Here is a 15,766-nt window from a genome sequence, read left to right as displayed (position 1 = left end):
TAGTTTACTTTTACGAAACATATACAAATTTCACTTGTTCACTTGTTTGTTTCATATAACATCTAAAAAAAAATTGTCGCGACAAAAATGTGTGTGTAAGTTTAATTAAGTACATTTTCCAATGAAATTGTATGTGTATGTTTGTTTGTTTGTGTGAGAAAGTGTCATTTTGAATCTCTTATGCAGTTTATCATCTAATTTAAATCAAAAAATTTAAAGAGTTTTTTTCAAAATCTGAAATTAATTTCCACTGTGGTTCAAATGGTTATAACTTAAGAACGTGCTTCGATTGTTCGAAACAATGCGTTCGTTAAGCTACCAGTAATGTATACGTTTAATCCTATCAATAATTTATACTTTCACAGTTGTTTTAAAATTTAAATTAGTAAATTTGTTATTTTCTTTTAATTTTTAATCATTACGTATATTCATTTTCGTATATATTTTGTTTCGTTTGTTGCCATTAAGTTAAGCATTCATTTGGTTGGCTGCTTTCTGTTCGGCGTCTCTTCTTTTTTCTTATTGCAAGGGTTTGCACTTATAAGACCAACACGAAAAAAAAAAAATCTCTCTCGTAAAATACTTGTACATTTTTTTTGCAATGAATTTTTTTCTCTATTCGACAAATTCTCATTTGTTCAGCAATTCAATTTTTCTCGATTGCATTTAATTTTACTTTAAAGCTCCTTATCAAATACGTTTTATACTTTAGTGTTGTTGTGTGTGTTCTTGTTTTTAATAATTATTCCTTTTATACCTAATACATACATATTTTGAATTGTTGTTTACGGAATAGCTGTTTTTTTAAACTCTTTTTTTTCTCATTTATCTGTTCAAACGGTATATTTAAACTTAAAACAAAAACGAAACACAAATATTTTATATTTACAAAATGTTGACATAAAAACACATTTTTTTGTTGCTGTTGTCCCGAAAGTAGTTCACAATCATAAGAAAATTAAATGAATGTGGTAAAAGTGATTGATTTTTTTAAAAATTATCAGAACAAATTCGAAATGAAATTAATAATTAAGATTTACAACAACATTTAAAACAATAAAAAAAAATATTTCTTAGCACGTAAATAGAGTGGATGAAACAATCACTGGGGAGGAGGAAAAAACAGAAAAACAAAACGTTTCATTCGAAATAAATTTTGTTTGTGAATTCACAAAAGAAAAACACACACACACACCTGTTTCAATCAAAACAAATTCAGTCAAAGAAGAATAAAAAACAGCAATCATTTGCTGAGAGTCGAAAAAATCGAACGAATTTTCCAACGAGCATTTTGCGAACAATAATTTGCATCCACATAACATTCGCGGACTCAAATTTTGCTTGCACTTGAGATTTTTCTCGTTTTTTTTTCTCTGTTTTCGTTTTGTTTTCTTTTAGTTCTTTGGCACCGTATACTGCAAAATTGCAACGATTTAACGCATAAATTTGAACCAGTGAAATAAAAGCATATGGATGATCTTCGATCGAATTTCGATGATGTTGCTTGTCTGTACTGTTATTCTCCTTTTTCTTCATTCATATTTTTTTTTTTTTAACTTTTATAAATTAAATATTATAGACAAAATTTTTCACAAAACGAAAAATTTCAATTGCACATTAAGAATTCGAAACGACGGGAACGTTTTTATTCTTCTCCGGTTCTCTTTTGTTTAGTTTTTTGTTTCCTATTTCGGCTGTTGATCAAGTTGTTACGAATTGAGCAAGCTTTGATCATTAAATAAATTGAAATGTTCGCGGGTGATTAAAGAAATATACAAAAAACCCATTTGATAACCATAAAAAGATCGCCGAATTCCATAAATTATCCGATTTCTATCGCTGCTGTGTGTGTGTTTTTTGTGTGTGTGTATATGGGAGTTTTGCCAATTTCAGTGTGCGTTGCTTTGATTTAAAATCTATAAATTTGCGATTTGCTTAATCTGTGTCTTGTTTGCATCATTTTCTGTGTGTTATGTCTTAAAAACATTGTCTCTACCTCTATTCTTCACTACATATTTGTATCTACTGATTAGAGAGTATGAAATGGCTGAACAAAATTAATACAAAAAAAAAACAAAATAAATAAAGATATTTGATGTGTTTTTAAATAAAAAAAAACGAGAAAAAGGAGGAGATAAACTATGGTTTTTCTAAAGCAAAATTAGCCTTGAAATAATAATATTTTTCTCTGCAAATCAGAGAGTTGAGTGTAAGAGAGAGCTTAGCTTTTTCTTCTACGGCATTATTACTTTTTTTACACATACTAATCAATCATATATTACTTTGTATTTTGTTTTATATTTAATAGTAGAGTAAGGATTCTTGTATTTCATTGTTTTCTTTTTCATTCTCTTCTCATTAATGTACGTAAATTTAGTGTATTCAATTATTTTCTTTTAGTTTTAACCTTTCAATTTATGATTAATTATTTAAATTGTTTTTTTTTTCTCGTAATTTTATGTTGAGTTTTTGAGTGTATGTGTTTGTGTATTATAAATTTATTGATCGTGTACAGATGCGGCCGCTTTTTGAGCTTGAGCCTGTTTTTCTTGTTCGTTGAGCTCTTTGATTGCTTGAATTTCCTTTTTCAATTTCATGCGACGATTTTGGAACCAAATTTTAATTTGTCGTTCTGTTAGACATAATGCATGCGCCATTTCAATGCGACGTCTTCGGGTCAAATAGTGATTTGTGTGGAATTCTTTTTCCAATTCCAATGTCTGGTACCTCGTATAAGTTTGTCGGCCACGTCGACGTAATCCATTGGCACCTGAAGGAAAGAGAGAGAAAAAAATGCACATTAATAATTTAGTTGAAGTTCAAGAGCTGAAAAAAAATTGTGATAATTTTTGTTAAATTGCCACGTTCGCATAACAGGTATTCGAAACGACCGAAAGTGTGATTTATCGCGAAAATCAATGATATCAACAGAATTGATGGTGCATTTCGTGAAAGTCGCGCGTATATTTTACAAGTATCAATACAATGTTATTGTAATTTTCAAATTAAGTAATCATACGTTTTACTGAAACGCGGCCATCACGAGAAAACGGCGTGTCTTTTCATGACTTTTTTGTTACTTATTCAAATGAAGAGATGCGACTCTTTTTTTATTTACAAAAACCATGCCGATGAAAAAAAAAAATTCTTCGCATGATGGTCTGCGATTAAGTTAGTTTATAACTTATTTGAACATTTCTTCAAACGCAAATTATATGTTTGAAAAGGGCAAGTTCTTTCTTGCAAGTGCATAAGCAAAGAGCGAGTAAAGGAAAAAAAAAGAGAATTGAATGCAATGTCTGTAAACCTTGTATTAAAGTCCAGTGGCATGTTGCATTTCGTGCAAGTGGTTGTTTTCTCAAATTTTTTTTAGCTTCGATAAATGACCATGGTCGATGCTAATTTGCATCTCTATCTCTACCGATTCATAAAAAACCCCGATGTATTTGGAATTTTGATATAGAAAAAATTGTGTTGGTTTCATTTTGGAAACGGTTTCACCGAATGAAAGTGTAGTCATGGCCCTTGGGCCATTTTTCCACAGCAGTTCCTTTGAACATAAAATTATTCCATCGGACGACAATTGCTTTGACGATATTTTATTCATGATGATATTAATTAGGTATCGTGCTCCAAGTGACCAAATACAAAAACGCGTCCCTTTTTCTTTACATATGAGTTTCATCCATATTTATATGTATCGAATCAATAATTCATTCGATTAAAGGCGATTATTTTAGTTTTTGCCAATGTCGGGCGGACACAAATAAATGCCGATAAAATATGAAAATAAATTTCATTCGAAATTGTATCCAAAACTTATTGGCGTTGGAATACAGGAGCTGATCGATAATATTATGTTCAAAGTATGTAGTTTCCGCGAATCGCATGAGAAGATCACAGCCAATTGCTGTTGTTGTTGCGTGTGTACATAATTCAATATGCGAAAACGCTTTGAGAGATGCGGCTTCGACATTTTTCTGCTGAATAATCATTCAAAAGGAACAAAACAGCCGATGAGCCAAACGATTTTCGTCCATAATTTATGATATTTTAGTTCAGGGTATTTCGCTTGATTTTATTTGATTGGATGGTTTTGCTCACACTCTCTTCCAACCAAGCCAATCGCATAAAATCAGTGCGGGCAAGTCTTGAAATCTATTTGTTTTGGAAAATAGAATTTCTTACGCTCTTTAACTGATGTGATTTGTTTGTATTGAGTCGACATTTGGTCCAGTTGTGCATAGAAACATCGGCTCACATATGGGTTTTATCGAATTAAATGAAGGATGAAATTGAAAAAATAAACAAAAAAAAAACGAAAAGAATTTGCTCATTGATGCAGAAACATGAAAGTAACTTCTTCCAATCATCTTTATTTATTCAATTTGCATTGAAACTCTTTCAGTGAAGTAACAAACAAGGGCAATCGAGAGTAAATTCTATGCGAAATTCGAATATTCAAAATGTTCGTTCCATCGATTTTATCAATACAATAATCATTTTAATTGAAGAAGTTCGCACATATAAGTTCATTTAACTGCGTTAATTAATGTGACTTGTATATAAATTGTGTGGCAAATTTGTTGATAGTTTGCCTTTTGTACGATGTGAAGATTTTCTCTTGGCAACTCATCGAAACAAAAGTAACAGAGTTCCTTATTCAGTTCGACCTTTTTGCCAAAACAAACTCTATTCAATTGAACACAAACAAAAATATATTCTGCCAGATAACTTGGTATTATTGTGTTCAAACGCATTTGGTTAGCATTTCTAGTCGCATTTTTGAAACAAACAGAACGATTTGATAACACAAATGCGAAATAAAAATATATCGTCGATGATTTGTTATTCGAACGGAAAGAGAGGAAGAGCGGGTCGGAAGGAACACAGGATATGACACAAACTTCTGCGCCAACACTTTGGCTTCAGAAAATCGTGGCAAAATGCTTTCTTCTTACAACTTGTGCCCAACTATTTGACGATATTGGAATGAAATTTGGTTAACAAAGACGGGCTCAGAACAGTAATATCGAATGAAAAAAAATGCTTACTTCATATGCATAAATTTGGACAAAACAAAGCCTGGGGGGCTTTGTTGAATTGTTGTATATGTGTGTATTTTTTTCTGTTGATCATGCATACTCGCCTCGGCACAAAATGAGGGTTTATATGAAATTGAATTTATATATGACAGTAGCACCATGATGGTCACATATTTGACGTGATTTGAAGCGAACATAAACTTGTTCCTTCCCTCTTAAAGTGTCTTCGATACTAAATTCGCTTTTATTTTGTGCCTATAAAAGTTTCCGGAGCAAATCGAAATGGCCGGCTCACGTTTTGTGAGTGCGTGTGTGCTTTATTTCAACAACAAAAAAAAATCACAAATAATAATTGACAATGATTATCTGAAAATGATGCCATTATATTTACATTGATTGTTTCAATGAAGTAAAATGATGCTAAAATCATGTTCACTGTCATAATAAAAACAAAGTTCTAATGGCGGCAATCGCATTCTCTTATCTTGATTTTAATAATTTTTTTCTCTATCGAATCATTTCATAGCAACTTCGATGTCTAACATATAATAAATGGCCTCGTCTAACGAGTTTTTTTTTCCTTCATCTCATGTGCAAGTAACACGATGTATGCGATAATGGTGCATTGCGAATGAAGTGATTAAAATCACATGAATTACAAAATGACAAGCGTCGGGAATAAAAACAACATCCGACATTAGTTCATCCGACTAGATATTTGAACTGAAAAAAAAAGAGATTGATTCGTTCGTTATTTTAGGTTTTATGAAATCCACTCGAAATTACCAGAGAGATTAACGCATTGAAAAATTTGAATCAGACATTTTCTTAAATGGTGTACATTTTTCGTTGGCGCTAATTTAAACTGAATGTCGACCGAAAGTGCGAGAGAGGCAGAGAGAGATATCCTTGCACATTTGTTTATTACAAATAGAAATATTTTATGGGAATTAATTATTCATAAACATGCTTTATAAAGGTTATAATATTTGTCTCACTAAAGTGCTTGTGTACAATGTGATCGTGAGTGTGTGTGTGTATGTGTGTACGTATATGGAAAATGTGAGATGATATGAGCCTTTTGCTCTAACAATGTGCACAAGCACATACTTATGTGTACTTGGTTTTATTCACACGATTCATGGTATATTAAGTTTATTGTATATTAGGTGTTAAATCAGATAAATTTTTGCATAATACCGCATTATACCTACGAATGCCGAGGCTCAAGTATCAAGTACACCAAAACATATATACACCATGCCGAATACGCATGGAAGAAACATGAGAGCGAGAGCGGGAGAGAGAGATGTGGAGAAAGAGTGAACCATTCGATTTATGCAAAGATTAGCACGCTCTTATAACCGTGAATGCTCGTGTTTCATATTTCCAATGGCAACATCATATACACCGAATGAGAGAGAATCGAGCATCGCCGGAATTGTTTGTTCTATTATTTTGGTTGAATCAAAAATACACACACACACAACCAAATACACTCACCGATATTCATTTGCATGCTTGAGCACTAAATAAACAGAGTACTTCATTTGAAGTCAGAGACCATTAAAACGCATACACAATGTACGCCTTTTCGTAGGTAATGAAGAACCAAAATATGAAATATATCGCGTGTAGCACGAGCTTAAATGCATTTTGTGAGAAGCGATTGCAAAAAACGACCACCACAATAATAGCAGCAACATTGGAACAAACGGGTTCAATTGGCGGGCCATGGCGCGCGAACTCAAGAAATCAGAGAGCGTGAGCGAGAGTAGAAAAAAAAAGAAGAGCAGAAACATAACCGAACACACATTATTTATATATTCATAATCACTGTGATATACATTTTTCATATTTATTAGCCAAATGCCGGTATATTTTTAGCCATATACACGACGATATGCATTTTCGCGAAACCATGTATTCATGTTCTAGCGGATTATATTGATGATACACGTTTTGTATTGTACAAATAAACTCATTTCTTTACATTTCATTACCGGCTATTTTCTTCGTGCATTTTTGAAGAACACTCATGTTAACCGTCATAAATAAAATGCACATTGTAACACCATCAACATATTTTGGCAATTTTGGACATTCAGATGCAACGATGAGCGTCCAATTTTCATAGTAAATGTGCAAAGCATAATGTCACTATAATTTATCGGTTACACTATGGCACCCGAATCGCTTTAATTCGGATTTTCATCAACAAAACTTATAGGTTGCTATTTATAAATGTTTGCAAGATTACGATATTTATCATCAAAATTGCTCTAGATGAAATATTTTTGTGAACACATACAAAAGCCGATATTCGATTATATAACAAACACCAAAAGGTGTTAATCCATTGCCTGGCGTATTTGGTACGGTTGTTTTCCACTAAATAATCTTTATTATGTTACAAATTGCTTCTTCATTTTCTAGGTCTACTTTAGAATTATGGCCGAGATTATATCAAATTTTAATTAAACCATATATATATTTTTGAGGTGCTTGATTGTGAGTGTGTGGCAAATTCGATTTGTGAAAATTCCAGCTAATTTTATGCCATATAAAATTAACCCAAATGCAAAAACGTGTGTGTGTCTAGACGCATGGGTGGAATGCCAATGAATAGAGATTTCATTTGCTTGATCAATTTACAGTGAAAAAAAGAGAAATCTTTTCCTTATTATTATCATCAACGCTGATGCAATTAACTTGTAGCAAAATGGCGTGTCACTCATTAACCTGATGGTTTGCTGTATGAAAGAGAAAAACTTGATTCACGGTTTGAACTTGCATGACATGTCGAGCAATAATGTGGAGAAAAATAAATGGTAATTTATTATAATTTAATTCAATTAAGAATGAAGATGGAAAACGACGCAACCAAGAGCGAGAAAACGACCAGGTTGAAGAACACAACGAACCATGCAATCGACAATGAGCACACGGCATACAAACAAGCGCATTAAAGAAAAAACGGAATCGAAATGGGAATTAAGTATGAACGACATCGATGTTTTAAATTGCATGCAGAGAATATAGTACTTAAGTACCAGAAGTGACCGATGCACGATTTGCAATGCAATAATCATGATCACACAACTGACTCAACCAATCTGGTTTTGACTGTATAATTTGGCATTTGTTTTCTTTCATCCCGTTTTGTTTTTATCACTCGCCTTAACTCAGCAGCATGCTTTTGAAAATTGAATGCGCGCATTTCGAATTCAAAAACAAAAACACGCAGAATTTTTCCATCCTTTTTGCACAAAACGGAATTTTAAATTCGAACGATAAACGCAAGAATGGAGTTTTGATTGAATACCACGCGATTTAAATGAGTCTTGTTAAATTCAATTTTATGGATGGAATTGATTTTGACTTAAAATGGAAATAATGTTTTAAACGAAATGCCCACTTTATCATTGTTTTCTTCACTTTTCGAAATTGCATTGAAATCGTTAACCATTCCTTTAAATTCGGAAAAAAACTGTCTTTAAATATTCGAAATTTTATACTTTACGGAATTTTTTTTTAAATTGCTAAAAATGCACCTTTTTTTAAATAAAACAATTGATAAATTGCAATGCTAACTTCTGAGCAAAGAAAATACTAGTGAAAATACCTTGTATCATAGTGAAACATTACAAAAAAATGTCTAAAGTCATACCTAAAGTCGATACGAAAGACAGAGAGAGTGCAGCAAAGCCATTTCTCACACCACATTTTTCATTGCATTTTTTTAGGGTCGTTCATAAAGTTATATTGGCAACATTATTCTTGTCGGCTCTTCTTTTTTGTGCTGGGTGCATACGTTTTTTTCATTGGTGCAGTACGGTAACCATGTGTGTGTCTTCTCGTGCACATTCGTCCGACCGACTGACTCCCATGTATATGTGTGTCTATCGCATTGGCTCTTTTCCGCTTGAATGCATACAGCCATAAGCGAATGACATTTCGAATGGATTCGATGTCTCTTTTCGTTGCACATAAATACCCATATATATTCGGTTGGTCGGAAGCCATTAAAAATTATTGAGTGTCTTATTCTAGCACATGTTTTACCATTCATTAGTTTTCTCATTCGTGTGACAACCATTAAAATAAACGAAAACAACACATAATCATGTATTCAAAATGATGATATACACAAACACACAAAAATATCTATATCTTATTGTATTTCGGGAGATAAAAAATTAAGTAATCAACCTCTTGGGTGGTCATGCGGGCACACATGCATAATGATATTCAAAATTGCTTTAGTTGACACTGGTTTTATATTGGCTCTTAATTTTGTTTCGATTGTTATGCTTTTTGTTGAGAAAAAAAAACCCGAATTGATTTCAATCAAAGCGCATTTTAAGGTTGTTGAATCATTTCTGTGTGAGAAATACACCGACAAAGAGGTGTATTTTTTTGTGCAAAACAAAAGAAAATGGAAAAAAATGCGAGCGCTTGAAAAATGTGCTTGATGTTTGCCGGTTTGATATTGGTGTATTTTTTGCAGTGCTCACACACTATCGCATCGCATGATGGAATGTAGTTGAATGGTTGGCAAATGTTGTGATAAAAATGCATGAAATTCAGCGGTATCGTTTGTCCATTTTTAAATCGTTTAGTTTAGTTTTTGTTACTCTTTTCTTAATCACTGAGTTGCACACAAACAATCGAAGGTAAAAATTCATTTGAAATAAATTGATGATTATCAAAGTTATCGTGAAATTGAAATCAATTTCCGTCTCTCACTCGTTTGAGCTTTTTTTTTGCTTGCAAGAAAAACAAGACAAGTATATATTTCAAGTGTTCAACTGGTGCATCGTAGTTTTGCTCACAATTTTCGTGTGCGACATAATGAGAACAAGATTCTTCACATAATATTTTGTTTCGCTTTGCTTGCCCTTTTCAAAAGCTGTTTACTTAAAGTAAACAAACCATTTTGATTGTTAGAGTTGTTGGATGCAGAGTGAGCGTCCGCTTTGCCTTAACTGATGCCGTGCATGAAATCGGAGGTGTATTAAACAATTTCGATTGGATACACTCAACTAACTTTATCGACCGCTGCGACAACAAGAAGTGTACATGCTGTGAGAGAACTGAAAATTGCATAGATTTTTCGATTCTCATTACTACATCTTGCCTATGCTCGGGCAAAACCAACAACGGAATACATGCATCCAAACTGTTAAAACAATGGAACTCAATATATCGGCGTACAAGAGATGCTTTCAATGAACTCTTGCAAAATAGCAGTCGATTTCGAGAACGAAAAAGTGAGTGTTGTATTCTTATTATCATCATCATCATTGTCTTAACTTTGTACACGTAAAAAAGTATCCTGAATCCGATTTCCGAAGTGTTCATGGAATTGAGAGTTTATTTTAGGTGATCGAGCATGGATAGTAAAAGACCGAATGCGCACATCTAACACCGAACGAGAGAGATAGCGAATCCATTCGGTTTCGTGGAATTGTTTAAGCAATCAAATATTTCTTTTCACCGATGCTCAAGCATCGCATATTCACTTTGAGCTCATGCTTTGTAAAATGCATTGCTGCCATTATTTACAAATAAAAGTAGCAAACACTCTAGTTCCTCTTTCTCCACCGAATGCGAGCAATAGAGAGAGCAGAAGAGATGGCATTAAGTGTTTGGATTTTGTGGTTGTTGGATTTAAAATCTTGGATTTGGTTGTGTTTGTCGTCTGATATTTGTGTATCTGTTTAACTTGTATTGACATGAAATATGCGCTTTTAAGTACTGTTTTCCACAGTTGGCATTTTCGACAAAAAAAAGAGGTCTCTCTTACATCCAGGCAGATTCAGCGGAAAAAATATCACTTAAATATTCATCTCATACGCCAAATGTTTATTTACGCTGATCACATTTTCTGCTTCTCTAGGTTTGTTATACACTTTTTTTCTCCTCCTTGGTCGCATTGTCTCAATTATCTATAATAGATTTTCTATTGTTGTTGTTCGCTATCCAAAATCTAAAAGTGTCTTTTTATTCTTTTGTTTATTGTCATTGAGATTTTGGCACGCAAGATACGAAATTGCTCTCTGTCATTTTCCACCGATCTCTCAACGGAGAACAACAATGACACTCTATTTACTATCCCGAGAATCATGTTCATTACAACAACAGGCACATTGAAACCGAAAAACGAGCACACACCACCATCGTCGCCTTTTTTTCGCCTTCGTTTGCTTGACTAAACTGTTTTGGGTGAATTAGTCTGCTGTAGCTAATATTCACTGTGCATTGTGTATACATAATTTGAAAAGTCAACTCCGGAAGGATATTATAATGCTATGAAATAATAAATATGTAATTAAAGTGCTCTACGTTATGCGTATAGGCACAAAAAAGCCAAAAAGAGAGAGAGTGTGTGTGCAATTTTTCGTGTTGGTGTACATAAATTTTATTGGGAAGAGGCGACCAACCAAATTGGTAAGTGTGTACTCATGAAGAAACACATTATTGTTTGTCACTGAACAACAATTTTTCGGTGTTGGTAACGGGCATTTTTCTTAGCTTTCTCTCTCTCACTCTTGAAAAGAAATCAAATTGCAGGCGACTTGGATAAACAGAGAAATTCCCAACGGAGAAATGCAAAGCAATATCCACACTCATCGAACTCGCTTCAGTTCAGAAAAAATAAGAGAAGAAACCAAACGCACACACTCAATGAAAATCAAAAGAACCATGACTTTTAGAGAACCGGCCAGTATATTTTGTGATCTTAAGACAATGCAAAAGAAAAACGATTTATGTAACGATTTTAATTGGGTGCCATACAAAATGCTTATATTTATAAGCGTGCGCGCACACTCACCACAGTGTACACCACCCTCGCAACTAAATTTATTATGCACGTTTTTGTTTTTCGATCGTCGTATTTTGGCTATACATGCTGGCGCATAATACTTTCTCTCTATATCACTCCGTCCCTTTCTGTTTCTCTTGCAGTGACTTTCTTCTGGTTGAACGGTAGAGAAATTATTACTGGGATTTGTTATTCTTTTGCAACGAGAAAGTGAGACAGAGAGAGCACTGATTACTGTTAATAATTTCAAACCGCTACGACATATGCACCGCATTTTATCTCGCTTTCGGTGTGTGCATGAATTTCATTAAAATCTACTTTAGTTTCGATGCTTACGGTCGGTGTATTTGGCGTGCTGCATATTTTACAAGATGAACGAACATTTTTGTCGAGACACTTTATCCGCGACTGGCATCACCGGCAAAGCACACTCAGTTTCATACTCCCCGACACTCACTCGCTAATAGCCATAAAATAGCAAATGTTCTTCGCATTAAATTATATCTGAAGGAATTTTGCAAATCCAAAAACGAATACGTTAAGGATTTTCTTCGTGTTGGAATGGAAATCGATCATTAAAGATTATGGTTTGCGTTGAAACAATGGCAACATTGGCGAACGGCAATCGTAATTCAGCATTTAACGGAAAGCATTCGTTAATTTGGCATTAGATGAAGAAATTATACGTTGAGTGTGCAACACCTCAGTATTCGACATTTTGAATTGAATTTCTTCGGTTCGTTCGTTTTAGTTCCATTTTTAGTACGTAAAATTGCTGGTCAAAATTGGCAAGCACCATAGAGCAAAATAAAAACAATGTTCCTTGAATGAGGTCTATTCAAGTTTCGTTTCAGATTTTTTTTTGGAGTGAATGAAAGCGCGAATTGTATTCTGCAATACAAAACACCATCCAGTAGTGTCATTATTAAAGCACAGGTTTTTTTTCTCGTTCGGTCGTTCATACGTTCGTTCCGTTCGTATATTATATTTCAGAGAATATATTGTGACGTGGTTTCTAAAATGTATTCTGCTTCTTTTTTTTCGGATGCACGATCGTGAACAGTAATACACTAACAATTCTAATGGTACATTTGCCACTGGAAGGAAAGCAGCGACAAAGTAAATGGATTGCGGCAAATGACAGAAAGAGAGAGAGAAAAGAAATAGCTGGAGCGAATGAAGAGAGGAGTAAAAGAAGAAGTAGAAAAAACACGCCATATAATACGGTAAAGCAATAAATATAGCATGAGACTTGATTTATTGCCTTTGTCGCTGGTGGAATTCTTAAGACGAATATACTGTGTGTACTGAAGAGAAGGAGGTCTCGCGCGCTCTCGCACACTAACACACATATACACACACGTACCCAACAAACAACATCAAATCCAGTAAAAGCACGTAAGTGCAAGAAAGACACACTAACAAACCCATTTCGGAGCGAGGGAGCACGGGCGCGTATATGTATGTGTGTGAATATATGGACGACATTCATGCACATTACAAACGAAAGTGAACGAGAGAGAGATGAAATATACTACTATATTTCGAAAATCCACGCCATTTCTCATACGTTAAGATGCTGAAAAAACATTAGCGCGGCGCAAACAAAACGGGCGAAAAAGCAATGAACGAGTTTTTCGGTTCTCGTTTCTCGAATCGCGATATCAAAATAAAATATATTGTAGTATAGATGTATGTGTGCGTGATCAAAGTTATTTCTACTTTATAATAATTGTAGAACGATGTGTGTGTGTGTATACGGCAAATGCGATTATCCATCTACTTTATGCATTGTTTAACACATTTTAATAATTTATTTGGATACACGTTCAATTCTTTTTTTACTTTTCTTTCTTTAATTTGTTATTTTATTTGGTTTGAAACCTTTAAAACACGGCCAAAGCACGATGAAATTCCACTTTTCAAGGAACCAACATCGCAAGTGAGAAAGGCTTTGATTTCACAACCTTTTTTGCCGACACAATAAACACCTGCCTCGGTGCATTTTTATGATAATATTCGCACGTAATTTCCTTTGACTTTATTTGGGTGTATAAAAAGGCGAGTGGCCAACGGCATGCTGTTCACCTTCGAGACATCCACTAATGATAATAATTATTCTCATGAACACGCCTTGAAATTTCACTTTCAACATCAACTAGTCTATGTATCGACCATTTCTAATGAAGTTCTCTTCATCACGCACCGACATGCATTTGTGCCATTGTGAGAATTGTGCCATTGAAAATGAATGAAAAAAATAATTTGTTTTATTACACAATTTATTGTGTATCTTTGTGAAGACTGGGTAACATATGGATATTCTTCCACAATTGGGATTCATTGCATAACAACAACAAAAAAAAACTGACGAAAAAGCGGTGCAAATGTGTGAACATATGAATTCAAAGCATTAAAATATTTGTCCTATATTTTTTAGCAGCAAATTCATAAATATAATGCTTGCGATTCGTATTCAGTGTTTGTAAATGTATCACAGCGAATTTGAAAACAAACAATGGCTTGGGCAACAGAAGCAGCCGCAGTAGCAACGAAGAAAAAAAAAACGTCGACCTATTTGCGTTGGCTGTATGTTATTTCATTTTTGTGCAATGTAATCAAAATGATAAAGATGGTGCTCTTGCGTTATTTCATCATGATATATTTGTTGGAGTCTTAGCATTTGTGCGTATTATATATCTTTTGGGTACGGTAAGACGTGTATGTGTGTGTGCGTTTGTGCTGGTGAGCAGCGATAGAGAAAAGTACAGTCAAATGGAAAAGAAGAAAAATGGTACTATCAAGCATTTAGTTGAATGTTTTTTTGAGCGCTGTTGCTCTCTTGTCTTTGTTGTTCGTGCTCTTTCAAGAGTTTTTGGTTGTTGGCAAAATTGAGTGAAATCATCCCCTTAAATGGCGTTTCATATTTTTTTTTTTGCTTCACTGTTTTCGACAAATGCTGTCAGAATCGTGTTATTATTACAACGAATTTCGGTTACTACTACTGCTCTTACACACAAAAATGTTGTGAAAACCCATGGAATGATGTCGATGGCAAATTGTGTGCGAGTTTTTCTTACTTTTAGCGAAATTCCTTCTTATTCTGTGTATGTGTGTGTGTGCATGGGGAGCAAAAGATTGAGAATAAGAAAGAAAAGTCCCTTTAGGCCGTTGCCAAATATAATAATTCACTCGCTCGATTCACGCTCTTTTCTTCTTCTTTCTAGCCTAATTCATGGCTGTTTCGTTACGAACACTTATACATATACAAAAGAGCACCAACACCATTTTTATGCTTGTGTATTTCCATAAATGTAATTTTTTTTTTCTGTGCTCTCTTGTTCGGCGCTTCAAGATTCCCAAAACACGCTGATAAAGAAGAAGACGAAGAGAAGAAAAAAAGAGCCGTTTCGATTCTGTACCAGTGAGAAATGAACAGAACACAGTCTCCATGAGAATGAAACGAAATATATAAGAACATCGAACTGGAAACGAAAAAAAAAGCGACACCGAAAAATAAATGTGGTGGCAAAAGAAAAGCCTACGCCCTAGATATTTATGATCGTGGCACACATATTATGAAGAAGCTCTTATATCAATAATAGCCATATACTACACAATGGCATACATATATCGTTTTTACTTTTCCACACTTAACGCACCAAATGTATTTAGATTCTCTCTTTTTTCGCACCGCATTTTCAAAGCACATTCCATACAAATTCAACTGACTGCTACCAAAAACAGCATATATAGTTATTTCATTCTTTTCATTATGGCCATTTCGTCTCCACGATTGTTGATTGTGCCTTCGTTTTCTCAACAAAAACCCACTTGAAATCACATCGCTTTTGTTCCTAATTTTATTCGCCGATTTTCATTTCGTTTTCTT

General features: G+C 34.0%; 1 protein-coding gene across 2 annotated transcripts in view; it reads right to left on the bottom strand.

Moving 5' to 3' along the window:
* Positions 1-1,081: 1,081 nt before the first annotated feature.
* LOC116337947 (homeotic protein ultrabithorax) overlaps positions 1,082-15,766 on the bottom strand; it is a 100,657-nt gene continuing 85,972 nt past the window's right edge. For both annotated transcript variants that reach the window (XM_031762927.1, XM_031762928.1), the window contains one exon: positions 1,082-2,770. In XM_031762927.1, coding sequence (XP_031618787.1) covers positions 2,499-2,770 — 272 coding nt within the window. In that variant the 3' untranslated portion in view covers positions 1,082-2,498. The remainder of the gene's footprint in view (positions 2,771-15,766) is intronic.

The sequence above is a fragment of the Contarinia nasturtii genome, unplaced genomic scaffold (genome assembly GCF_009176525.2).
Source record: "Contarinia nasturtii isolate CC-2019 unplaced genomic scaffold, AAFC_CNas_1.1 Cnas_scaffold_350, whole genome shotgun sequence".
In the NCBI taxonomy this organism is placed as follows: Eukaryota; Metazoa; Arthropoda; class Insecta; order Diptera; family Cecidomyiidae; genus Contarinia; species Contarinia nasturtii.
Note: the sequence above shows the minus strand (reverse complement) of the source record. Positions and strands in the feature narration are given on the sequence as shown.